The sequence below is a fragment of the Mustelus asterias genome, unplaced genomic scaffold, assembly GCF_964213995.1.
Source record: "Mustelus asterias unplaced genomic scaffold, sMusAst1.hap1.1 HAP1_SCAFFOLD_2374, whole genome shotgun sequence".
NCBI lineage: Eukaryota > Metazoa > Chordata > Chondrichthyes > Carcharhiniformes > Triakidae > Mustelus > Mustelus asterias.
In genome coordinates, this window is record NW_027592319.1 from 1 (window position 1) to 27,786 (window position 27,786).

Genomic DNA, 27,786 nt, shown 5'->3' on the forward strand with positions numbered 1-27,786 from the left:
ACTCACCCTGGCCTCCAGTTTCTGGATCTGTTTTTTTTCCGCCCTTCATGGCGATCTGTTCTGCCTCGTTCAGCCGGTGCTGCAGGTCCTTTATGGTTTGCTCCATGTTCTTTTTCATCCTCTCCAGGTGTGCGCTGGTGTCCTGCTCCTTCTTCAGCTCCTCCGCCATCATGGCCGCCTGCCCAGAGTGGGAAGGAACGTCAGTGAACCAAACTCTCACTCCAAACCGCCAAGCCCGCCCCAGGAACCCGAGGGCGCTCCCTGGGGGAGGGAACAACCTGGGGCTTCCCCAAGCAGAGCAGGCCTCAGGCGTCAGGCCGACTGAACTGGGCCTGAGCAAGATCTGTCCACAGGCCTCAGGCCCAGTCCTCATGCCTTGGCCCTAAATGCTGCAGGCTTCAGGCCTCAGATATATTCCAAGGCCTCGGGCCTATTTCTCAGGCCTACTCCACAGGCCTCAGGCCTACTCCTCAAGCCTACTCCTTTAGTCTCAGGCTTCGGGCCTATTCCAAGGCTAATAGCCTTCTTGTCAGCCCTACTCCACAGGCCTCAGGCTTATTCCTCATGCCTTGGCTCCATACTTCAAGCCTCAGATCTATTCCAAGGCCTCGGGCCTATTTCTCAGGCCTACTCCACAGGCCTCAAGCCTACTCCTCAAGCCTACTCCTTTAGTCTCAGGCTTCGGGCCTATTCCAAGGCTAATAGCCTTCTTGTCAGCCCTACTCCACATGCCTCGGGCCTATTCTAAGGCTTATAGCTTACTCCACAGGCCCCAGGCCTATTCCTCATGCCTTGGCTCCATACTTCAAGCCTCGGATCTATTCCAAGGCCTCGGGCCTATTAACAAGCCTACTCCATTAGTCTCAGGCTTCGGGCCTATTCTAAGGCTTGTAGCTTTTACGTCAGGCCTACTCAACAGGCCTCAGGCCTATTCTAAGGCTTATAGCCTACTCCACAGGCCTCAGGCTTACTCCTCATGCTTACGCCATTAGTCTCAGGCCTCGGGCCTATTCCAAGGCTTATAGCCTACTCCGCAGGCCCCAGGCCTATTCCTCATGCCTTGGCTCCATACTTCAAGCCTCGGATCTATTCCAAGGCCTGGGGCCCACTCCTCAAGCCTACTCCATTAGTCTCAGGCTTCGGGCCTATTCCAAGGCTTATTAGCCGACTCAACAGGCCTCGGCCTATTCTAAGGTTTAGAGCCTACTCCACAGGCCTATTCCAAGGCTTTTAGCCTTCTCGTCAGGCTTGGTGCCTATTCCAAGGCTTCTAGTCTTCTCGTCAGGCCTACTCAACAGGCCTCAGGTCCAGTCCAAGGCTTATGGCCGACTCCACAGGCCTCAGGCCTATCCATACTTCAAGCCTCAGATCTATTCCAAGGCCTCGGGCCTACTCCTCAAGCCTACTCCACAGGTCTCAGGCCTCAGGTCTATTCCAAGGCTTACAGCGTACTCCACAGGCCTCAGGCCTACTCCTGGTGATGGATTTAGACTCCACAGGGCCGAGGCCCCGAGTCGATTCCTCACACCTTGGCTCCAGGCTCTACAGGCCTCAGGCCTCGTCCAAGGCCTCGGGCCTACTCCATGGACCTCAGGCCTTGGGCCTGCGTGTGAACGTGGCCTAGTCCCCAAGGCAGCTCCCAGCCATTCGCCAGCCGCTCACTTCCTCCTCCCACGCCCCCGGCCCTCTCTCCCTATCGCGGAAGGACTCACGTCCGTGATGGCTTTCTTGGCCTTCTCCTCCGCGTTGCGACATTCCTGGATGGAATCTTCGACCTCCGTTTGGAGCTGGTTAATGTCTGCCTCCAGCTTCTTCTTCTGGTTAATGAGACTCGTGTTCTGGGGGCCGAGAAAAAGCTAAACGTGAACCCAGCGCAACTCGCGTAAGAGGGAGAGCGAGAGAGAGAGAGAGAGACAGAGAGAGAGAGCGAGAGAGAGAGAGACAGAGAGGGAGAGAGAGAGAGAGAGAGAGACAGAGAGAGAGAGCGAGACAGAGAGAGACAGAGAGAGAGAGAGACAGAGAGAGAGAGAGAGAGAGACAGAGAGAGACAGAGAGAGAGAGAGAGACAGAGAGAGAGAGAGAGAGACAGAGAGACAGAGAGAGAGAGAGAGAGACAGAGAGAGAGACAGAGGGAGAGACAGAGGGAGAGACAGAGGGAGAGACAGAGGGAGAGACAGAGGGAGAGACAGAGGGAGAGACAGAGGGAGAGACAGAGGGAGAGACAGAGGGAGAGACAGAGGGAGAGACAGAGGGAGAGACAGAGGGAGAGAGACAGGGAGAGAGACAGGGAGAGAGACAGAGAGAGAGACAGAGAGAGAGACAGAGAGAGAGACAGAGAGAGAGACAGAGAGAGAGACAGAGAGAGAGACAGAGAGAGAGACAGAGAGAGAGAGACAGAGAGAGAGAGACAGAGAGAGACAGAGAGAGAGACAGAGAGAGAGACAGAGAGAGAGACAGAGAGAGAGACAGAGAGAGAGACAGAGGGATAGACAGAGGGATAGACAGAGGGATAGACAGAGGGATAGACAGAGAGAGGGACAGGAGAGAGAGAGAGAGAGACAGACACAGAGAGAGACAGACACAGAGAGAGAGAGGGACAGAGAGAGACAGAGAGAGCGAGGCAGAGAGAGAGAGAGAGATAGACAGAGAGAGACAGAGAGAGAGAGAGACAGAGAGAGAGAGACAGAGAGAGAGAGAGCGAAAGAGAAGAGAGAGAGAGACAGAGAGAGAGAGACAGAGAGACAGAGAGAGAGACAGAGAGAGTGACTGACACAGACAGAGGAGGGAGAGAGAGTGCATCTGGAGGTAGAGAGAGAGAGGTGAAGGAGCAAAAGAGTGAAGGGGAAAAGAGTGGACCGAGTGGTGAAGAAGGCATTCGGCATGCTTGGTTTCATCGGTCAGAACATTGAATACAGGAGTTGGGACGTCTTGTTGAAGTTGTACAAGACACTGGTAAGGCCACACTTGGAATACTGTGTACAGTTCTGCTCACCCTATTATAGAAAGGATATTATTAAACTAGAAAGAGTGCAGAAAAGATTTACTCGGATGCTACCGGGACTTGATGGTTTGAGTTATAAGGAGAGGCTGGATAGACTGGGACTTTTTTCTCTGGAGCGTAGGAGGCTGAGGGGTGATCTTATAGAGGTCTATAAAATAATGAGGGGCACAGATCAGCTAGATAGTCAATATCTTTTCCCAAAGGTAGGGGAGTCTAAAACTAGAGGGCAGAGGTTTAAGGTGAGAGGGGAGAGATACAGAAGGGTCCAGAGGGGCAATTTTTTCACACAGAGGGTGGTGAGTGTCTGGAACGAGCTGCCAGAGGCAGTAGTAGAGGTGGGTACAATTTTGTCTTTTAAAAAGCGTTTAGACAGTTACATGGGTACGATGGGTATAGAGGGATATGGGCCAAATGCGGGCAATTGGGATTAGTTTAGGGGTTTAAAAAAAAGGGTGGCATGGACAAGTTGGGCCGAAGGGCCTATTTCCGTGCTGTAAACCTCTCTGACTCTATGACAATCGAGAGAAGAGCTTGAAGAAGAAAGAGTTTGGGAGAGTTAGGAGATTAGAGAGATGGTCTTCGATGGAGAGTTAGGGGATTAGAGAGATGGTCTTTGATGGAGAGTTAGGGGATTAGAGAGATGGTCTTCGATGGAGAGTTAGGGGATTAGAGAGATGGTCTTCGATGGAGAGTTAGGGGATTAGAGGGAGGGTCTTCGATGGAGAGTTAGGGGATTAGGGGGAGGGTCTTCGATGGAGAGTTAGGGGATTAGAGAGCTGGTCTTCGATGGAGAGTTAGGGGATTAGAGGGAGGGTCTTCGATGGAGAGTTAGGGGATTAGAGGGATGGTCTTCGATGGGAGGGTTAGGGGATTAGAGGGAGGGTCTTCGATGGGAGAGTTAGGGGATTAGAGGGAGGGTCTTCGATGGAGAGTTAGGGGATTAGAGGGAGGGTCTTCGATGGAGAGTTAGGGGATTAGGGGGAGGGTCTTCGATGGAGAGTTAGGGGATTAGGGGGAGGGTCTTCGATGGAGAGTTAGGGGATTAGAGGGAGGGTCTTCGATGGAGAGTTAGGGGATTAGAGAGATGGTCTTCGATGGAGTTAGGGGATTAGAGGGCGGGTCTTCGATGGGAGAGTTAGGGGATTAGAGGGAGGGTCTTCGATGGGAGAGTTAGGGGATTAGACGGATGGTCTTCGATGGAGAGTTAGGGGATTAGAGGGAGGGTCTTCGATGGAGAGTTAGGGAATTAGAGGGAGGGTCTTCGATGGAGAGTTAGGGGATTAGAGGGATGGTCTTCGATGGGAGAGTCAGGCGATTAGAGGGAGGGTCTTCGATGGGAGAGTTAGGGGATTAGAGGGATGGTCTTCGATGGAGAGTTAGGGGATTAGAGGGAGGGTCTTCGATGGGAGAGTTAGGGGATTAGAGGGAGGGTCTTCGATGGAGAGTTAGGGGATTAGAGGGATGGTCTTTGATGGAGAGTTAGGGGAATGGAGGGATGGTCTTTGATGGAGAGATAGGGGATTAGAGGGAGGGTCTTCGATGGAGAGTTAGGGGATTAGAGGGATGGTCTTTGATGGAGAGTTAGGGGATTAGAGGGAGGGTCTTCGATGGAGAGTTAGGGGATTAGAGGGATGGTCTTCGATGGGAGAGTTAGGGGATTAGAGGGAGGGTCTTCGATGGGAGAGTTAGGGGATTAGAGGGAGGGTCTTCGATGGGAGAGTTAGGGGATTAGAGGGAGGGTCTTCGATGGGAGAGTTAGGGGATTAGAGGGAGGGTCTTCGATGGGAGAGTTAGGGGATTAGAGGGAGGGTCTTCGATGGGAGAGTTAGGGGATTAGAGGGAGGGTCTTCGATGGGAGAGTTAGGGGATTAGAGGGAGGGTCTTCGATGGGAGAGTTAGGGGATTAGAGGGAGGGTCTTCGATGGAGAGTTAGGGGATTAGAGGGATGGTCTTCGATGGAGAGTTAGGGGATTAGAGGGAGTTTCTTCGATGGGAGAGTTAGGGGATTAGAGGGAGGGTCTTCGATGGAGAGTTAGGGGATTAGAGGGAGGGTCTTCGATGGGAGAGTTAGGGGATTAGAGGGATGGTCTTCGATGGAGAGTTAGGGGATTAGAGGGAGTTTCTTCGATGGGAGAGTTAGGGGATTAGAGGGAGGGTCTTCGATGGGAGAGTTAGGGGATTAGAGGGAGGGTCTTCGATGGAGAGTGAGGGGATTAGAGGGAGGGTCTATGATGGAGAGTTAGGGGATTAGAGGGAGGGTCTTCGATGGGAGAGTTAGGGGATTAGAGGGAGGGTCTTCGATGGGAGAGTTAGGGGATTAGAGGGAGGGTCTTCGATGGGAGAGTTAGGGGGTTAGAGGGAGGGTCTTCGATGGGAGAGTTAGGGGATTAGAGGGAGGGTCTTCGATGGGAGAGTTAGGGGATTAGAGGGAGGGTCTTCGATGGGAGAGTTAGGGGGTTAGAGGGAGGGTCTTCGATGGAGAGTTAGGGGATTAGAGGGAGGGTCTTCGATGGGAGAGTTAGGGTACTTGGGGGAGGTTTCCACTCACATCCCGCCCTCCGTACCTGTGAGTGGAGGAGTTGGACACGCTCACTGCTCTCGATCAGTTCTGTCTCGGCGAGTTTGTGGGCCCTCTCCGTCTGTTCAATAACCGCCCGCAACTCTTCCAACTCCGCCTGGAGGAGGTTGTTCCGTCGCTCGACGATGGCGATGTTCTCCTTCAGGTCATCATTACCCCTCAGGGCATCGTCCAGCTGCAACTGGGTGTCCTGGGGGTCCGAGGGGACAAGATAGAACCGGACTCAAATACCGGGCGAGAGAAACAGAGAGAGCGCGCCCCGGGATTCACGCCCCAGTCCGGGCAAACGCAAGAAGGTCAGACCAATGCCGAGGCGATGGACAAGTGGAATTGTCGCTAGACTAGTAATCCGGAAACTCCGGGGACCCGGGGTTCAAATCCCGCCACGGCACGGCGCTCCCTCAGCACCGACCCTCCCACAGTGCGGCGCTCCCTCAGCACCGACCCTCCCACAGTGCGGCGCTCCCTTAGCACTGACCCTCCCACAGTGCGGCGCTCCCTCAGCACCGACCCTCCCACAGTGCGGCGCTCCCTCAGCACCGACCCTCCCACAGTGCGGCGCTCCCTCAGCACTGACCCTCCCACAGTGCGGCGCTCCCTCAGCACTGACCCTCCCACAGTGCGGCGCTCCCTCAGCACCGACCCTCCCACAGTGCGGCGCTCCCTCAGCACTGACCCTCCCACAGTGCGGCGCTCCCTCAGCACTGACCCTCCCACAGTGCGGCGCTCCCTCAGCACGGACCCTCCCACAGTGCGGCGCTCCCTCAGCACTGACCCTCCCACAGTGCGGCGCTCCCTCAGCACTGACCCTCCCACAGTGCGGCGCTCCCTCAGCACAGACCCCCCCACAGTGCGGCGCTCCCTCAGCACTGACCCTCCCACAGTGCGGCGCTCCCTCAGCACCGACCCTCCCACAGTGCGGCGCTCCCTCAGCACTGACCCTCCCACAGTGCGGCGCTCCCTCAGCACTGACCCTCCCACAGTGCGGCGCTCCCTCAGCACTGACCCTCCCACAGTGCGGCGCTCCCTCAGCACCGACCCTCCCACAGTGCGGCGCTCCCTCAGCACTGACCCTCCCACAGTGCGGCGCTCCCTCAGCACTGACCCTCCCACAGTGCGGCGCTCCCTCAGCACTGACCCTCCCACAGTGCGGCGCTCCCTCAGCACCGACGCCGAGACAGGCAGACGGACGGGACTGGGAGAGGAGGCCATACCTTAACGCTGGCTTGGAGAGACTTGAGAAGGCGGTGAGCTTCGCTGGCCTGACGGTTCGCCATGTTCAACTGAACTTCCATCTCATTCAAGTCCCCTTCCATTTTCTTCTTAACACGAAGTGCTTCATTTCTGCTCCGTGTCTCGGACTCCAGAGAGGTCTGCAGAGTGTCGACAACACGCTGCTGGTTCCTTTTGGCCTGATCCATTTCCTCATCCTTTTCCGCCAACTTCCGTTCCATGTCCGCCTTGATCTGGTTGTACTCGAGCTGGGCCCTGAGTATCTTTCCTTCCTCATGTTCCAGAGTAGCCTGGGGTGGAGGGAACACAGCACGGGGTGAGATACAGATCCCTCTCCACACTGTCCCCCGTCAAACACTCCCAGGACAGGTACAGCACGGGGTTAGATACAGAGTAAAGCTCCCTCTACACTGTCCCCATCAAACACTCCCAGGACAGGTACAGCACGGGGTTAGATACAGAGTAAAGCTCCCTCTGCACTGTCCCCATCAAACACTCCCAGGACAGGTACAGCACGGGGTTAGATACAGAGTAAAGCTCCCTCTACACTGTCCCCATCAAACACTCCCAGGACAGGTACAGCACGGGGTTAGATACAGAGTAAAGCTCCCTCTACACTGTCCCCAACAAACACTCCCAGGACAGGTACAGCACGGGGTTAGATACAGAGTAAAGCTCCCTCTACACTGTCCCCCATCAAACACTCCCAGGACAGGTACAGCACGGGGTTAGATACAGAGTAAATCTCCCTCTACACTGTCCCCATCAAACACTCCCAGGACAGGTACAGCACGGGGTTAGATACAGAGTAAAGCTCCCTCTACACTGTCGCCCATCAAACACTCCCAGGACAGGTACAGCACGGGGTTAGATACAGAGTAAAGCCCCCTCTACACTGTCCCCCATCAAACACTCCCAGGACAGGTACAGCACGGGGTTCGATACAGAGTAAAGCTCCCTCTACACTGTCCCCCATCAAACACTCCCAGGACAGGTACAGCACGGGGTTCGATACAGAGTAAAGCTCCCTCTACACTGTCCCCCATCAAACACTCCCAGGACAGGTACAGCACGGGGTTGGATACAGAGTAAAGCTCCCTCTACACTGTCCCGATCAAACACTCCCAGGACAGGTACAGCACGGGGTTAGATACAGAGTAAAGCTCCCTCTACACTGTCCCCATCAAACACTCCCAGGACAGGTACAGCACGGGGTTAGATACAGAGTAAAGCTCCCTCTGCACTGTCCCCCATCAAACACTCCCAGGACAGGTACAGCACGGGGTTAGATACAGAGTAAAGCTCCCTCTACACTGTCCCCATCAAACACTCCCAGGACAGGTACAGCACGGGGTTAGATACAGAGTAAAGCTCCATCTACACTGTCCCCATCAAACACTCCCAGGACAGGTACAGCACGGGGTTAGATACAGAGTAAAGCTCCCTCTACACTGTCCCCATCAAACACTCCCAGGACAGGTACAGCACGGGGTTAGATACAGAGTAAAGCTCCATCTACACTGTCCCCATCAAACACTCCCAGGACAGGTACAGCACAGGGTTAGATACAGAGTAAAGCTCCCTCTACACTGTCCCCATCAAACACTCCCAGGACAGGTACAGCACGGGGTTAGATACAGAGTAAAGCTCCCTCTACACTGTCCCCATCAAACACTCCCAGGACAGGTACAGCACGGGGTTAGATACAGAGTAAAGCTCCCTCTACACTGTCCCCCATCAAACACTCCCAGGACAGGTACAGCACGGGGTTAGATACAGAGTAAAGCTCCCTCTACACTGTCCCCCATCAAACACTCCCAGGACAGGTACAGCACGGGGTTAGATACAGGGTAAAGCTCCCTCTACACTGTCCCCATCAAACACTCCCAGGACAGGTACAGCACGGGGTTAGATACAGAGTAAAGCTCCCTTAACACTGTCCCCATCAAACACTCCCAGGACAGGTACAGCACGGGGTTAGATACAGAGTAAAGCTCCCTCTACACTGTCCCCCATCAAACACTCCCAGGACAGGTACAGCACGGGGTTAGATACAGAGTAAAGCTCCCTCTACACTGTCCCCCATCAAACACTCCCAGGACAGGTACAGCACGGGGTTAGATACAGAGTAAAGCTCCCTCTACACTGTCCCCATCAAACACTCCCAGGACAGGTACAGCACGGGGTTAGGTACAGAGTAAAGCTCCCTCAACACTGTCCCCATCAAACACTCCCAGGACAGGTACAGCACGGGGTTAGATACAGAGTAAAGCTCCCTCTACACTGTCCCCCCATCAAACACTCCCAGGACAGGTACAGCACGGGGTTAGATACAGAGTAAAGCTCCCTCTACACTGTCCCCATCAAACACTCCCAGGACAGGTACAGCACGGGGTTAGATACAGAGTAAAGCTCCCTCTACACTGTCCCCCATCAAACACTCCCAGGACAGGTACAGCACGGGGTTAGATACAGTGTAAAGCTCCCTCTACACTGTCCCCCATCAAACACTCCCAGGACAGGTACAGCACGGGGTTAGATACAGAGTAAAGCTCCCTCGACACTATCCCCCATCAAACACTCCCAGGACAGGTACAGCACGGGGTTAGATACAGAGTAAAGCTCCCTCTACACTGTCCCCATCAAACACTCCCAGGACAGGTACAGCACGGGGTTAGATACAGAGTAAAGCTCCCTCTACACTGTCCCCCATCAAACACTCCCAGGACAGGTACAGCATGGGGTTAGATACAGAGTAAAGCTCCCTCTACACTGTCCCCCATCAAACACTCCCAGGACAGGTACAGCATGGGGTTAGATACAGAGTAAAGCTCCCTCTACACTGTCCCCATCAAACACTCCCAGGACAGGTACAGCACGGGGTTAGATACAGAGTAAAGCTCCCTCTACACTGTCCCCATCAAACACTCCCAGGACAGGTACAGCACGGGGTTAGATACAGAGTAAAGCTCCCTCTACACTGTCCCCATCAAACACTCCCAGGACAGGTACAGCACGGGGTTAGATACAGAGTAAAGCTCCCTCTACACTGTCCCCATCAAACACTCCCAGGACAGGTACAGCACGGGGTTAGATACAGAGTAAAGCTCCCTCTACACTGTCCCCATCAAACACTCCCAGGACAGGTTCAGCACGGGGTTAGATACAGAGTAAAGCTCCCTCTACACTGTCCCCCATCAAACACTCCCAGGACAGGTACAGCATGGGGTGAGATACAGAGTAAAGCTCCCTCTACACTGTCCCCATCAAACACTCCCAGGACAGGTACAGCACGGGGTTAGATACAGAGTAAAGCTCCCTCTACACTGTCCCCATCAAACACTCCCAGGACAGGTACAGCACGGGGTTAGATACAGAGTAAAGCTCCCTCTACACTGTCCCCATCAAACACTCCCAGGACAGGTACAGCACGGGGTTAGATACAGAGTAAAGCTCCCTCTACACTGTCCCCATCAAACACTCCCAGGACAGGGACAGCACGGGGTTAGATACAGAGTAAAGCTCCCTCTACACTGTCCCCCATCAAACACTCCCAGGACAGGTACAGCACGGGGTTAGATCCAGAGTAAACCTCGCCCTATCTGTCTATGCTCGGCCTGGGAGTGGGCCTGGGGCCCATCCTGGTTTCTCTGGGATTTGGTGATGGGGTTGGGCCTACCTCTGCTTCCTCCAGGGCCGTCTGCAGATCTTGCTTCTCCTGTTCCAGCTGTTTCCTGATCTTCTCCAGCTCGTGAATACTTTTCCCGCCTTCTCCCAGCTGTTCCGTCAGGTCCGCGATCTCCTCTGTTGTGAATAAGACCAGAAATGGCAGTTAGTGAGACAGAATATTCCAGAACAACATTGGCCGCATGAGGGAGTGCCGCACTGTGGGAGGGTCAGTGCTGAGGGAGCGCCGCACTGTGGGAGGGTCGGTGCTGAGGGAGTGCCGCACTGTGGGAGGGTCAGTGCTGAGGGAGCGCCGCACTGTGGGGAGGGTCAGTGCTGAGGGAGTGCCGCACTGTGGGAGGGTCAGTGCTGAGGGAGCGCCGCACTGTGGGAGGGTCGGTGCTGAGGGAGCGCCGCACTGTGGGAGGGTCAGTGCTGAGGGAGCGCCGCACTGTGGGAGGGTCAGTGCTGAAGGAGCGCCGCACTGTGGGAGGGTCAGTGCTGAGGGAGCGCCGCACTGTGGGAGGGTCAGTGCTGAGGGAGTGCCGCACTGTGGGAGGGTCGGTGCTGAGGGAGCGCCGCACTGTGGGAGGGTCAGTGCTGAGGGAGCGCCGCACTGTGGGAGGGTCAGTGCTGAGGGAGCGCCGCACTGTGGGAGGGTCAGTGCTGAGGGAGCGCCGCACTGTGGGAGGGTCAGTGCTGAGGGAGCGCCGCACTGTGGGAGGGTCAGTGCTGAGGGAGCGCCGCACTGTGGGAGGGTCAGTGCTGAGGGAGCGCCGCACTGTGGGAGGGTCAGTGCTGAGGGAGCGCCGCACTGTGGGGAGGGTCAGTGCTGAGGGAGCGCCGCACTGTGGGAGGGTCAGTGCTGAGGGAGCGCCGCACTGTGGGAGGGTCAGTGCTGAGGGAGCGCCGCACTGTGGGAGGGTCAGTGCTGAGGGAGCGCCGCACTGTGGGAGGGGCAGTGCTGAGGGAGCGCCGCACTGTGGGAGGGTCAGTGCTGAGGGAGCGCCGCACTGTGGGAGGGTCAGTGCTGAGGGAGCGCCGCACTGTGGGAGGGTCAGTGTTGAGGGAGCGCCGCACTGTGGGAGGGTCAGTGCTGAGGGAGCGCCGCACTGTGGGAGGGTCAGTGCTGAGGGAGCGCCGCACTGTGGGAGGGTCAGTGCTGAGGGAGCGCCGCACTGTGGGAGGGTCAGTGCTGAGGGAGCGCCGCACTGTGGGAGGGTCAGTGCTGAGGGAGCTCCGCACTGTGGGAGGGTCAGTGCTGAGGGAGCGCCGCACTGTGGGAGGGTCAGTGTTGAGGGAGCGCCGCACTGTGGGAGGGTCAGTGCTGAGGGAGCGCCGCACTGTGGGAGGGTCAGTGCTGAGGGAGCGCCGCACTGTGGGAGGGTCAGTGCTGAGGGAGCGCCGTACTGTGGGAGGGTCAGTGCTGAGGGAGCGCCGCACTGTGGGAGGGTCAGTGCTGAGGGAGCTCCGCACTGTGGGAGGGTCAGTGCTGAGGGAGTGCCGCACTGTGGGAGGGTCAGTGCTGAGGGAGCGCCGCACTGTGGGAGGGTCAGTGCTGAGGGAGCGCCGCACTGTGGGAGCGCCGCACTGTGGGAGGGTCAGTGCTGAGGGAGCGTCGCACTGTGGGAGGGTCGGTGCTGAGGGAGCGCCGCACTGTGGGAGGGTCGGTGCTGAGGGAGCGCCGCACTGTGGGAGGGTCAGTGCTGAGGGAGCGCCGCACTGTGGGAGGGTCAGTGCTGAGGGAGCGCCGCACTGTGGGAGGGTCAGTGCTGAGGGAGCGCCGCACTGTGGGAGGGTCAGTGCTGAGGGAGCGCCGCACTGTGGGAGGGTCAGTGCTGAGGGAGCGCCGCACTGTGGGAGGGTCAGTGCTGAGGGAGCGCCGCACTGTGGGAGGGTCAGTGCTGAGGGAGTGCCGCACTGCGGGGAGGGTCAGTGCTGAGGGAGCGCCGCACTGTGGGAGGGTCAGTGCTGAGGGAGCGCCGCACTGTGGGAGGGTCAGTGCTGAGGGAGCGCCGCACTGTGGGAGGGTCAGTGCTGAGGGAGCGCCGCACTGTGGGAGGGTCAGTGCTGAGGGAGCGCCGCACTGTGGGAGGGTCAGTGCTGAGGGAGCGCCGCACTGTGGGAGGGTCAGTGCTGAGGGAGCGCCGCACTGTGGGAGGGTCAGTGCTGAGGGAGCGCCGCACTGTGCGAGGGTCAGTGCTGAGCGAGCGCCGCACTGTGGGAGGGTCAGTGCTGAGGGAGCGCCGCACTGTGCGAGGGTCAGTGCTGAGCGAGCGCCGCACTGTGGGAGGGTCAGTGCTGAGGGAGCGCCGCACTGTGGGAGGGTCAGTGCTGAGGGAGCGCCGCACTGTGGGAGGGTCAGTGCTGAGGGAGCGCCGCACTGTGGGAGGGTCAGTGCTGAGGGAGTGCCGCACTGTGGGAGGGTCAGTGCTGAGGGAGCGCCGCACTGTGGGAGGGTCAGTGCTGAGGGAGCGCCGCACTGTGGGAGGGTCAGTGCTGAGGGAGCGCCGCACTGTGGGAGGGTCAGTGCTGAGGGAGCGCCGCACTGTGGGAGGGTCAGTGCTGAGGGAGCGCCGCACTGTGGGAGGGTCAGTGCTGAGGGAGTGCCGCACTGTGGGAGGGTCAGTGCTGAGGGAGCGCCGCACTGTGGGAGGGTCAGTGCTGAGGGAGCGCCGCACTGTGGGAGGGTCAGTGCTGAGGGAGCTCCGCAATTTACTGGGAAATTATCTCCTTGAAAAATAAGAACATTTATGTGCTTTGCATGCGGACGCTGAGAGATGGTTTCCGCTGAGTCGGTGTATCTACGGCACTGGGGTTGGGGGCCACAGACACAGGATAAGGGGCGGCCATTTTGGACTGAAGTGTGGAGAAATGCCCTCATTAAAGGGTTGTAAATCTTTGGATTTCTCTCCCCAGCGATGGTGTGGATGCCCCATCATTGAATATATTCAACTCAGAATCCAATCGATTCTTTTGTCCATGGAGGGGTTTATGCAATAAGCTGAAATGTCACTGAGAGAGAAGGGATTATCCATCATCTTATTCGCTGTTGGAACAGGCGCCGAATGGCCTACTCTTTCTCCTGTGTGTTGCACTGCTTTTTGTAACTGTTTTGGGTCACCGTTCGGTAGATCGGAGAATTTAAGGGTCAACTCGAGTCTAATGGTACACATGTTGATCTAAGGGTCAGCTAGAGACTAATTGTAAACTGGAGAAGTCTCAGGTCAACTGGAGTCTAAGGGTACGCGTCGTGTACAAAGGCTCACCTAGAGACTAATTGTGAATTGGAGAGTTATCAGGTCAACTAGAGTCTAATGGTACGCATGCTGATCCAAGGGTCACCTAGAGACTAATTGTAAATTGGAGAGTTCTCCGGAGACTCGTGCTTCACAGGCGGATCTAAGGGCTCCCTGGAGATGCGACGGTAAACAACAGAGTCCAAGGTGAATGAACCAATTCCAGCCGTTGCCCGCCGCACCAGAGGGGCCCAGCCTACCTTGAAGAATCTTGTTCTCCCGCTTGAGGGTCTCGAGATGATCCAAGGCTTCCTCGTAGGCGTTCTTCAACTTGAAAAGTTCAGTGCTGAGCGAGCGAGCGTCCTTCTGAGCTGCCTCCAGCTCGGTCTGCGACTCCTCGTACTTCTGCTTCCACTCAGCCAGGACCTGAGGGGGAGCAGCGAGAGAGACTTCAGGGGGGGCTGGGTGGTGGTGCGTAGAGGGGCGGGCGAGGTGGGCACTCGTCGCGGGTACAGTTCAGCAGCAGTATAAAGAGGTTCACTGAAGTGAATATCGTGGAATCATAGGATTCCCACAGGGCAGGAGGAGGCCATTCGGCCCATCGAGTCTGCACCGACCACAATCCCACCTATCCCCATAACCCAATGCATTTACCCTAGCGAGTTTACCAGACACTAAGGGGCAATTTAGCATGGCCAATCCACCCAACCTGCACATCTTTGGACACTAAGGGGCAATTTAGCATGGCCAATCCACCCTAACCTACACATCTTTGGACACTAAGGGGCAATTTAGCATGGCCAATCCACCCAACCTGCACATCTTTGGACACTAAGGGGCAATTTAGCATGGCCAATCCACCCTAACCTACACATCTTTGGACACTAAGGGACAATTTAGCATGGCCAATCCACCTAACCTACACATCTTTGGACACTAAGGGGCAATTTAGCATGGCCAATCCACCCTAACCTACACATCTTTGGACACTAAGGGACAATTTAGCATGGCCATTCCACCTAACCCGCACATCTTTGGACACTAAGGGGCAATTTAGCATGGCCAATCCACCTAACCCACACATCTTTGGACACTAAGGGACAATTTAGCATGGCCAATCCACCTAACCTGCACATCTTTGGACACTAAGGGGCAATTTAGCATGGCCAATCCACCTAACCTGCACATCTTTGGACACTAAGGGACAATTTAGCATGGCCAATCCACCTAACCCACACATCTTTGGACACTAAGGGACAATTTAGCACGGCCAATCCATCTAACCTACACATCTTTGGACACTAAGGGGCAATTTAGCATGGCCAATCCACCTAACCTGCACATCTTTGGACACTAAGGGACAATTTAGCATAGCCAATCCACCGAACCCACACATCTTTGGACACTAAGGGACAATTTAGCACGGCCAATCCATCTAACCTACACATCTTTGGACACTAAGGGGCAATTTAGCATGGCCAATCCACCTCACCTGCACATCTTTGGACACTAAGGGGCAATTTAGCATGGCCAATCCACCTAACCCACACATCTTTGGACACTAAGGGACAATTTAGCATGGTCAATCCACCTAACCTGCACATCTTTGGACACAGGGGCAATTTAGCATGGCCAATCCACCTAACCTACACGTCTCTGGATACTAAGGGGACAATTTAGCATGGCCAATCCACCTAACCTGCACATCTTTGGACACTGAGGGACAATTTAGCATGGCCAATCCACCTAACCCACACATCTTTGGACACTAAGGGACAATTTAGCACGGCCAATCCACCTAACCCACACATCTTTGGACACTAAGGGACAATTTAGCACGGCCAATCCACCCTAACCTGCACATCTTTGGACACTAAGGGACAATTTAGCATGGCCAATCCACCTAACCTACACATCTTTGGACACTAAGGGACAATTTAGCATGGCCAATCCACCTAACCTACACATCTTTGGACACTAAGGGGCAATTTAGCATGGCCAATCCACCTAACCTGCACATCTTTTGTAGTTCCTTGCGGTCCTGGGCAGAGCAGGAGTCATACCCGAGCTGTGATGCAACCAGAAAGGATGCTTTCTAGGGTGACAACAATAAATCAAATGAAAAAATCGTTTTAAAGAAATGGCGGTCCCAACACTGATCCCCGAGGCACGTCACTGATAGTCAACCACTGACCATCAGGATGGTCCGAATGGGCTCCTCCTGCGGGTGGAGGGGGGAAACAAGGGGGAGGTGACCGACCTTGTCAAAGTTGCGTTGTTTCTTGTCGAGGGCGGCGGCTGCCGCGTTGGAGCGCTCCACGTCGATCATCAGGTCCTCGATCTCGTTCTGGAGGCGGTGCTTGGTCTTCTCCAGCGAAGAGCACTTGGCGTTGACCGCTTCCACCTGTTCCTCGGCCTCCTGTAACCGCTGTGCCAACTTCTTCCTGTCGGGGGGGTGGGGGGAGAGCGGGGGGGGTGGAAGGAAGGGTAAAACCACTGTGCCACTCGCGAGCCATCCCTAATTACCCTCTTCGGAAGGTGGTGGGTGAGGAACCATCGTCAATCCACCGCAGAACCGTGTGGGGTAGTAGATACGCCCACAGGGCGGTGAGGGAGGGAGTTCTTCTTCATTCATTCGTGGGACATGGGCATCGCTGGCTGGACAAGAACATGTTGCCCATTCCTAGTTAACCCTGGAGGGCACTTATAGGGTCGTTTTACAGCAAGGAAACAGGCCCTCTTATGATTCCCTGTTATTCTGTATATAAACCACCCCGAACCCCTCGATTAGATTCCAGTCTGTAACTCACTCCCGGGTATCTGTTATTCTATATATAAACCACCCCGAACCCCTCGATTAGATTCCAGTCTGTAACTCACTCTCGGGTATCTGTTATTCTATATATAAACCACCCCGACCCCCTCGATTAGATTCCAGTCTGTAACTCACTCTCGGGTATCTGTTATTCTATATATAAACCACCCCGAACCCCTCGATTAGATTCCAGTCTGTAACTCACTCTCGGGTATCTGTTATTCTATATATAAACCACCCCGAACCCCTCGATTAGATTCCAGTCTGTAACTCACTCTCGGGTATCTGTTATTCTATATATAAACCACCCCGAACCCCTCGATTAGATTCCAGTCTGTAACTCACTCTCGGGTATCTGTTATTCTATATATAAACCACCCCAAACCCCTCGATTAGATTCCAGTCTGTAACTCACTCCCGGGGATCTGTTATTCTATATATAAACCACCCCGAACCCCTCGATTAGATTCCAGTCTGTAACTCACTCTCGGGTATCTGTTATTCTATATATAAACCACCCTGAACCCCTCGATTAGATTCCAGTCTGTAACTCACTCCCGGGTATCTGTTATTCTATATATAAACCACCCCGAACCCCTCGATTAGATTCCAGTCTGTAACTCACTCCCGGGTATCTGTTATTCTATATATAAACCACCCCGAACCCCTCGATTAGATTCCAGTCTGTAACTCACTCCCGGGTATCTGTTATTCTATATATAAACCACCCCGAAGCCCTCGATTAGATTCCAGTCTGTAACTCACTCCCGGGTATCTGTTATTCTATATATAAACCACCCCGAACCCCTCGATTAGATTCCAGTCTGTAACTCACTCCCGGGTATCTGTTATTCTATATATAAACCACCCCGAAGCCCTCGATTAGATTCCAGTCTGTAACTCACTCCCGGGTATCTGTTATTCTATATATAAACCACCCCAAACCCCTCGATTAGATTCCTGTCTGTAACTCACTCCCGGGTATCTGTTATTCTATATATAAACCACCCCGAACCCCTCGATTAGATTCCAGTCTGTAACTCACTCCCGGGTATCTGTTATTCTATATATAAACCACCCCGAACCCCTCGATTAGATTCCAGTCTGTAACTCACTCCCGGGTATCTGTTATTCTGTATATAAACAACGCTGAACCCCTCGATTAGATTCCAGTCTGTAACTCACTCCCAGGTATCCGTTATTCTATATATAAACCATCCCGAATCCCTCGATTAGATTCCAGTCTGTAACTCACTCCCGGGTATCTGTTATTCTATATATAAACCACGCTGAACCCCTCAATTAGATTCCAGTCTGTAACTCACTCCCGGGTATCCGTTATTCTATATATAAACCATCCCGAATCCCTCGATTAGATTCCAGTCTGTAACTCACTCCCGGGTATCTGTTATTCTATATATAAACCACCCCGAACCCCTCGATTAGATTCCAGTCTGGAACTCACTCCCGGGGATCTGTTATTCTATATATAAACCACCCCGAACTCCTCGATTAGATTCCAGTCTGTAACTCACTCTCGGGTATCTGTTATTCTATATATAAACCACCCTGAACCCCTCGATTAGATTCCAGTCTGTAACTCACTCCCGGGTATCTGTTATTCTATATATAAACCACCCCGAACCCCTCGATTAGATTCCAGTCTGTAACTCACTCCCGGGTATCTGTTATTCTATATATAAACCACCCCGAACCCCTCGATTAGATTCCAGTCTGTAACTCACTCCCGGGTATCTGTTATTCTATATATAAACCACCCCGAAGCCCTCGATTAGATTCCAGTCTGTAACTCACTCCCGGGTATCTGTTATTCTATATATAAACCACCCCGAACCCCTCGATTAGATTCCAGTCTGTAACTCACTCCCGGGTATCTGTTATTCTATATATAAACCACCCCGAAGCCCTCGATTAGATTCCAGTCTGTAACTCACTCCCGGGTATCTGTTATTCTATATATAAACCACCCCAAACCCCTCGATTAGATTCCTGTCTGTAACTCACTCCCGGGTATCTGTTATTCTATATATAAACCACCCCGAACCCCTCGATTAGATTCCAGTCTGTAACTCACTCCCGGGTATCTGTTATTCTATATATAAACCACCCCGAACCCCTCGATTAGATTCCAGTCTGTAACTCACTCCCGGGTATCTGTTATTCTGTATATAAACAACGCTGAACCCCTCGATTAGATTCCAGTCTGTAACTCACTCCCAGGTATCCGTTATTCTATATATAAACCATCCCGAATCCCTCGATTAGATTCCAGTCTGTAACTCACTCCCGGGTATCTGTTATTCTATATATAAACCACGCTGAACCCCTCAATTAGATTCCAGTCTGTAACTCACTCCCGGGTATCCGTTATTCTATATATAAACCATCCCGAATCCCTCGATTAGATTCCAGTCTGTAACTCACTCCCGGGTATCTGTTATTCTATATATAAACCACCCCGAACCCCTCGATTAGATTCCAGTCTGTAACTCACTCCCGGGTATCTGTTACTCTTCATATAAACCATCCCGAACCCCTCGATTAGATTCCAGTCTGTAACTCACTCCCGGGTATCTGTTATTCTATATATAAACCATCCCAAACCCCTCGATTAGATTCCAGTCTGTAACTCACTCCCGGGTATCTGTTATTCTATATATAAACCACCCCGAACCCCTCGATTAGATTCCGGTCTGTAACTCACTCCCGGGTATCTGTTATTCTATATATAAACCACCCAGAACCCCTCGATTAGATTCCAGTCTGTAACTCACTCCCGGGTATCTGTTATTCTATATATAAACCACCCCGAACCCCTCGATTAGATTCCAGTCTGTAACTCACTCCCGGGGATCTGTTATTCTGTATATAAACCACCCCGAACCCCTCGATTAGATTCCAGTCTGTAACTCACTCCCGGGTATCTGTTATTCTATATATAAACCACCCCGAACCCCTCGATTAGATTCCAGTCTGTAACTCACTCCCGGGTATCTGTTATTCTATATATAAACTACCCCGAACCCCTCGATTAGATGCCAGTCTGTAACTCACTCCCGGGTATCTGTTATTCTCTATATAAACCACCCCGAACCCCTCGATTAGATTACAATCTGTAACTCACTCCCGGGTATCTGTTATTCTATATATAAACCACCCGAACCCCACGATTAGATTCCAGTCTGTAACTCACTCCCGGGTATCTGTTATTCTATATATAAACCACCCCGAACGTCTCGATTAGATTCCAGTCTGTAACTCACTCCCGGGTATCTGTTATTCTATATATAAACCACACCGAACCCCTCGATTAGATTCCAGTCTGTAACTCACTCCCGGGTATCTGTTATTCTATATATAAACCACCCCGAACCCCTCGATTAGATTCCAGTCTGTAACTCACTCCCGGGTATCTGTTATTCTGTATATAAACAACGCTGAACCCCTCGATTAGATTCCAGTCTGTAACTCACTCCCAGGTATCCGTTATTCTATATATAAACCATCCCGAATCCCTCGATTAGATTCCAGTCTGTAACTCACTCCCGGGTATCTGTTATTCTATATATAAACCACGCTGAACCCCTCAATTAGATTCCAGTCTGTAACTCACTCCCGGGTATCCGTTATTCTATATATAAACCATCCCGAATCCCTCGATTAGATTCCAGTCTGTAACTCACTCCCGGGTATCTGTTATTCTATATATAAACCACCCCGAACCCCTCGATTAGATTCCAGTCTGTAACTCACTCCCGGGTATCTGTTACTCTTTATATAAACCATCCCGAACCCCTCGATTAGATTCCAGTCTGTAACTCACTCCCGGGTATCTGTTATTCTATATATAAACCATCCCAAACCCCTCGATTAGATTCCAGTCTGTAACTCACTCCCGGGTATCTGTTATTCTATATATAAACCACCCCGAACCCCTCGATTAGATTCCGGTCTGTAACTCACTCCCGGGTATCTGTTATTCTATATATAAACCACCCAGAACCCCTCGATTAGATTCCAGTCTGTAACTCACTCCCGGGTATCTGTTATTCTATATATAAACCACCCCGAACCCCTCGATTAGATTCCAGTCTGTAACTCACTCCCGGGTATCTGTTATTCTATATATAAACCACCCCGAACCCCTCGATTAGATTCCAGTCTGTAACTCACTCCCGGGTATCTGTTATTCTATATATAAACCACCCCGAACCCCTCGATTAGATTCCAGTCTGTAACTCACTCCCGGGTATCTGTTATTCTATATATAAACTACCCCGAACCCCTCGATTAGATGCCAGTCTGTAACTCACTCCCGGGTATCTGTTATTCTCTATATAAACCACCCCGAACCCCTCGATTAGATTACAATCTGTAACTCACTCCCGGGTATCTGTTATTCTATATATAAACCACCCGAACCCCACGATTAGATTCCAGTCTGTAACTCACTCCCGGGTATCTGTTATTCTATATATAAACCACCCCGAACGTCTCGATTAGATTCCAGTCTGTAACTCACTCCCGGGTATCTGTTATTCTATATATAAACCACACCGAACCCCTCGATTAGATTCCAGTCTGTAACTCACTCCCGGGTATCTGTTATTCTATATATAAACCACCCCGAACCCCTCGATTAGATTCCAGTCTGTAACTCACTCCCGGGTATCTGTTATTCTGTATATAAACCACCCTGAACCCCTCGATTAGATTCCAGTCCGTAACTCACTCCCAGGTATCTGTTATTCTATATATAAACCATTTCGAACACCTCGATTAGATTCCAGTCTGTAACTCACTCCCGGGTATCTGTTATTCTATATATAAACCACCCCGAACCCCTCGATTAGATTCCAGTCTGTAACTCACTCCCGGGTATCTGTTATTCTGTATATAAACCACCCCGAACCCCTCGATTAGATTCCAGTCTGTAACTCACTCCCGGGTATCTGTTATTCTGTATATAAACCACCCCGAACCCCTCGATTAGATTCCAGTCTGTAACTCACTCCCGGGTATCTGTTATTCTGTATATAAACCACCCCGAACCCCTCGATTAGATTCCAGTCTGTAACTCACTCCTGGGTATCTGTTATTCTATATATAAACCACCCCGAACCCCTCGATTAGATTCCAGTCAGTAACTCACTCCCGGGTATCTGTTATTCTATATATAAACCACCCCGAACCCCTCGATTAGATTCCAGTCTGTAACTCACTCCCGGGTATCTGTTATTCTATATATAAACCACCCCGAACCCCTCGATTAGATTCCAGTCTGTAACTCACTCCCGGGTATCTGTTATTCTATATATAAACCACCCCGAACCCCTCGATTAGATTCCAGTCTGTAACTCACTCCCGGGTATCTGTTATTCTATATATAAACCACCCCGAACCCCTCGATTAGATTCCAGTCTGTAACTCACTCCTGGGAATCTGTTATAGAGTCAGAGAGGTTTACAGCATGGAAACAGGCCCTTCGGCCCAACTTGTCCATGCCGCCCTTTTTTTTTAACCCCTAAGCTAATCCCAATTGCCTGCGTTTGCCCCATATCCCTCTATACCCATCGTACCCATGTAACTGTCTAAACACTTTTTAAAAGACAAAATTGTACCCGCCTCTACTACTGCCTCTGGCAGCTCGTTCCAGACACTCACCACCCTCTGTGTGAAAAAATTGCCCCTCTGGACCCTTTTGTATCTCTCCCCTCTCACCTTAAACCTCTGCCCTCTAGTTTTAGACTCCCCTACCTTTGGGAAAAGATATTGACTATCTAGCTGATCTGTGCCCCTCATTATTTTATAGACCTCTATAAGATCACCCCTCAGCCTCCTACGCTCCAGAGAAAAAAGTCCCAGTCTATCCAGCCTCTCCTTATAACTCAAACCATCAAATCCCAGTAGCATCCTAGTAAATCTTTTCTGCACTCTTTCTAGTTTAATAATATCCTTTCTAAAATAGGGTGAGCAGAACTGTACACAGTATTCCAAGTGTGGCCTTACCAATGTCTTGTACAACTTCAACAAGACGTCCCAACTCCTGTATTCAATGTTCTGACCGATGAAACGAAGCGTGTCGAATGCCTTCTTCAAAGGCATGTTAAGAGTCACCCCCATTGCTGTGGCTCTGGAGTCACATGTAGGCCAGACCGGGGTAAGGACGGCAGATTTCCTTCCCTAAAGGGAACCAGATGGGTTTCTCCGACAATGGGTCATCAGTAGATTCTTAATCCCAGATATTTTTTATCGAATTCAAATTCCACCATCTGCCGCAGGCGGGATTCGAACCCGGGTCCCCCCAGAACATTAAGTTTAAATTTGAGTTTGAGTTCATTTATTAGTGTCACCAGTAAGGCTTACATTAACACTGCAATGAAGTTACTGTGAAAATCCCCTAGTCGCCACACTCCGGCACCTGTTTGTGTAACACTGAGGGAGAATTTAGCACGGCCCAATGCACCCTAACCAGCACGTCTTTCAGACTGCGGGAGGAAACCGGAGCACCCGGAGGAAACCCACGCAGACACGGGGAGAACGTAGAACATAGAACATAGAAAGCCACAGCACAAACGGGCCCTTCGGCCCACAAGTTGCGCCGATCACATTCCCACCTCTAGGCCTATCTATAGCCCTCAATCCCATTAAATCCCATGTACTCATCCAGAAGTCTCTTAAAAGACCCCAACGAGTTTGCCTCCACCACCACCGACGTCAGCCGATTCCACTCACCCACCACCCTCTGAGTGAAAAACTTACCCCTGACATCTTCTCTGTACCTACCCCCCAGCACCTTAAACCTGTGTCCTCTCGTAGCAGCCATTTCCACCCTGGGAAAAAGCCTCTGAGAGTCTACCCTATCCGTGCAGAACGTGCAGACTCCGCACAGACAGTGACCCGAGCCGGGAATCGAACCCGGGTCCCTGGCGCTGTGAGGCAGCAGTGCTAACCACTGTGCCACCGTGCCATAAGTTTCTGGATTAATAGTCGATCGATAATACCACGAGGTCATCGCCTCCCGAGGATCTTGACCCCAGCGAAGGAACGGCCGATATATTTTCAAGTCGGGGAAAGTGAGTGACTCGGAGGGGGATCCTCCAGGTGGTGGCGTTCCCCAGGTATCTGCTGCCCCCCCCCCCTTGTCCTTCTAGACGGTAGAGGTGGCGGGTTTGGAAGGTGGTGTCGAAGGAGCCTCGGCGAGTCGCTGCGGCGCATCTTGTAGACGGTACACACGGCTGCCGCTGTGCGTGGGTGGTGGAGGGAGTGAATGTTGGGGTTAGCGTGTCGATCGAGCGGGGGCCGCGGGGCTGCTTTGTCCTGGATGATGTCGAGCTTCGAGTATCGTTGGGAGCCGCACTCATCCAGGCAAGTGGAGATTGTTGTTGGAGAGGCGCACTCATCCAGGCAAGTGGAGATTGTTGTTGGAGAGGCGCACTCATCCAGGCAAGTGGAGATTGTTGTTGGAGAGCCGCACTCATCCAGGCAAGTGGAGATTGTTGTTGGAGAGGCGCACTCATCCAGGCAAGTGGAGATTGTTGTTGGAGAGGCGCACTCATCCAGGCAAGTGGAGAGTATTCCATCGCACTCCTGACTTGTGTCCTTGTAGATGGCGGACAGGCTTTGGGATGGGGAGGGAGTCAGGAGGGGAGTTACTCTCCGCAGGATTCCCAGCCTCTGACCTGCTCTGGGAGCCACAGTATTTATACAGCTGGGTCCCAGTTTCTGGTCAATGGTGACCCCCAGGGTGTTGATAGTGGGGGAGGGGATTCAGTGATGGTCAATGGTGACCCCCAGGGTGTTGATAGTGGGGGAGGGGATTCAGTGATGGTCAATGATGAACCTCAGGACAGTGGGGGAGGGGGATTCAGCGCTGGTAATGCCACTGAATGTCAAGGGGGGCGAGGGTTGCATCCTCTCTTGTGGAAACAAAACAGTCAGTGGCCCGACCCTGAGCCCCACACCTTGGGAAGGGCTCCAGGGGCTCGGACGGGATGCAGGGGGAGCTGTGCCCTGGATGGTATGAGGGATGAGGGGACTTCAGTTCGTGCGGAGAGACTGGGAGAAACCCTTCGAGAATCGAAACAGAGAAACTAGAAGCAGGAGGAGGCCATTCGGCCCTTCGAGCCTCCTCCGCCATTCATCACCATCATGGCTGATCATCCAATTCAATACCCTGATCCCCCCCGCTTCCCCCCCCGAGATCCCTTGATCCCTTCAGCCCCAAGAGCGAGATCTAATTCCTTCTTGAAATCACACAACGTTTTAGCCTCAACTACTTTCTGTGGGAGTGAATTCCACACATTCACCGCCCTCCGGGTGAAGAAATTTCTCCTCAGCTCAGTCCTAAAAGGTTTCCCCCCTTATCCTCAAACTATGACCCCCTAGTTCTGGACTCCCTCACCATCGGGAACATTCTTTCTGAATCTACCCTGTCGAACCCTGTCAGAATTTTATAGGTTTCTATGAGATCCCCTCTCACTCTTCTAAACTCCGGTGAATATAATCCTAACCCACTTAGTCTCTCCTCATATGACAGACCTGCCATCCCAGGAATCAGCCTGGTAAACCTTCGCTGCGCTCCCTCTATAGCAAGGACATCCTTCCTCAGATAAGGAGACCAAAACTGCTCACAATACTCCAGGTGTGGCCTCACCAACGCCCTGTACAATTGCAGCAAAACATCCCTATCCCAATACTCAAATCCTCTCGCTATGAAGGCCAACATACCATCTGCCTTCTTTTCTGCCTGCTGTATCTGCGCGCTTACTCTCAGCGACTGACGGGGTGGCACAGTGGTTAGCACTGCTGCCTCACAGCGCCAGGGACCCGGGTTCGATTCCCAGCCATGGGTCACTATCTGTACACAGTCTCCCCGTGTCTGCGTGGGTTTCCTCCGGGTGCTCCGGTTTCCTCCCACAGTCCGAAAGATGTGCGGGTTAGGGTGGATTGGCCATGCTAAATTGCCCCTTAGTGTCAGGGGGGCTAGCTAGGGTAAATGCACGGGTTTACGGGGATAGGGCCTGGGTGGGATTGTGGCTGGTGCAGACTCGATGGGCTGAATAGCCTCCTTCTGCACTGTAGGACTCTATAACTCGATGTTGTTGCGATTATACAGGGCCTTGGTGAGGCCACACCTGGAGTATTGTGTGCAGTTTGGGTCTCCTTTTCTGAGGAAGGATGTTCTTGCTCTCGAGGGAGTTGCAGCGAAGGTTTCCCAGGCTGATCCCGGGGATGGCGGGACTGATGTACGAGGAGAGATTGACCAGGTTAGGATTGTTTTCACTGGAGTTCAGACAAATGAAGGGGGGAATCTCACAGAGACTTATCAAATTCTAACAGGACTGGACAGAGATTGGGGGCGGGGTTTGGGATTGGGGGCGGGGTTTGGGGATTGGGGGCGGGGTTTGGGGATTGGGGGCGGGGTTTGGTGACGGGACTGGACAGGGGAGATACAGGGAGGATGTTCCCGATGGTGGGAGTGTCCAGAACCAGGGGATTGGGGGCGGGGTTTGGGGATTGGGGGCGGGGTTTGGGGATTGGGGGCGGGGTTTGGGGATTGGGGGCGGGGTTTGGGGATTGGGGGCGGGGTTTGGGGATTGGGGGCGGGGTTTGGGGATTGGGGGTGGGGTTTGGGGATTGGGGGCGGGGTTTGGGGATTGGGGCGGGGTTTGGGGATTGGGGGCGGGGTTTGGGGATTGGGGGCGGGGTTTGGGGATTGGGGGCGGGGTTTGGTAACGGGACGAGACAGGGTAGATACAGGGAGGATGTTCCCGATGGTGGGGGGAGTCCAGAACCAGGGGATTGGGGGCGGGGTTTGGGGATTGGGGGCGGGGCTTGGGGATTGGGGGCGGGGTTTGGGGATTGGGGGCGGGGTTTGGGGATTGGGGGCGGGGTTTGGGGATTGGGGGCGGGGTTTGGGGATTGGGGGTGGGGTTTGGGGATTGGGGGCGGGGTTTGGTAACGGGACGAGACAGGGTAGATGCAGGGAGGATGTTCCCGATGGTGGGAGGAGTCCAGAACCAGGGGATTGGGGGCGGGGTTTGGGGATTGGGGGCGGGGTTTGGGGATTGGGGGCGGGGTTTGGGGATTGGGGGCGGGGTTTGGGGATTGGGGGTGGGGTTTGGGGATTGGGGGCGGGGTTTGGTAACGGGACGAGACAGGGTAGATGCAGGGAGGATGTTCCCGATGGTGGGGGGAGTCCAGAACCAGGGGATTGGGGGCGGGGTTTGGGGATTGGGGGCGGGGTTTGGGGATTGGGGGCGGGGTTTGGTAACGGGACGAGACAGGGTAGATGCAGGGAGGATGTTCCCGATGGTGGGGGGAGTCCAGAACCAGGGGATTGGGGGCGGGGTTTGGGGATTGGGGGCGGGGTTTGGGATTGGGGGCGGGGTTTGGTAACGGGACTGGACAGGGTAGATGCGGGGAGGATGTTCCCGATGGTGGGGGGAGTCCAGAACCAGGGGATTGGGGGCGGGGTTTGGGGGTGGGGTTTGGGGATTGGGGGCAGGGTTTGGGGTTTGGGGGCGGGGTTTGGGGATTGGGGGCGGGGTTTGGGGATTGGGGGCGGGGTTTGGGGATTGGGGGCGGGGTTTGGGGATTGGGGGCGGGGTTTGGTAACGGGACGAGACAGGGTAGATGCAGGGAGGATGTTCCCGATGGTGGGGGGAGTCCAGAACCAGGGGATTGGGGGCGGGGTTTGGGGATTGGGGCGGGGTTTGGGGATTGGGGGCGGGGTTTGGGGATTGGGGGCGGGGTTTGGTAACGGGACGAGACAGGGTAGATGCAGGGAGGATGTTCCCGATGGTGGGGGGAGTCCAGAACCAGGGGCTCACAGTCTGAGGATTCGGGGTAGACCATTTAGGATGGAGTTGAGGAGACATTTCTTCACCCAGAGAGCGGTGAGTCTGTGGAATTCATTCCCACAGGAAGTAGTTGATGCCAAAACATTGGATGTATTCGAGAGGCGGCTGGATAGGGCACTGGGGGGCGAATCGGGGTCAAAGGTTATGGGGGGAAAGCAGGATTAGGCTATTGAGTTGGATGATCAGCCATGATGGTGATGGATGGGGGAGCAGGTTCGAAGGGCCGAATGGCCTCCTCCCGCACCTATCTTCTGTGTTTCTATGAACGTGATGAATTTATACAGTAATTGGCAGAACCCTGAAGAGTATTGATAGGCAGAGGGATCTGGGTGTACAGGGACACAGGTCACTGAAAGTGGCAACGCAGG

At 53.5% G+C, this 27,786-nt stretch overlaps 1 protein-coding gene across 1 annotated transcript in view; it reads right to left on the minus strand.

Moving 5' to 3' along the window:
• Window positions 1-6: 6 nt before the first annotated feature.
• Window positions 7-27,786, minus strand: part of LOC144489632 (myosin-6-like) — a gene marked incomplete at both ends in the record, with an annotated part of 57,614 nt that continues 29,834 nt past the window's right edge. Inside the window, 8 exon segments of the mRNA XM_078207486.1 lie at window positions 7-36; window positions 38-178; window positions 1,713-1,838; window positions 5,566-5,769; window positions 6,794-7,102; window positions 10,492-10,616; window positions 13,978-14,143; window positions 15,978-16,161. Coding sequence (XP_078063612.1) covers window positions 7-36; window positions 38-178; window positions 1,713-1,838; window positions 5,566-5,769; window positions 6,794-7,102; window positions 10,492-10,616; window positions 13,978-14,143; window positions 15,978-16,161 — 1,285 coding nt within the window.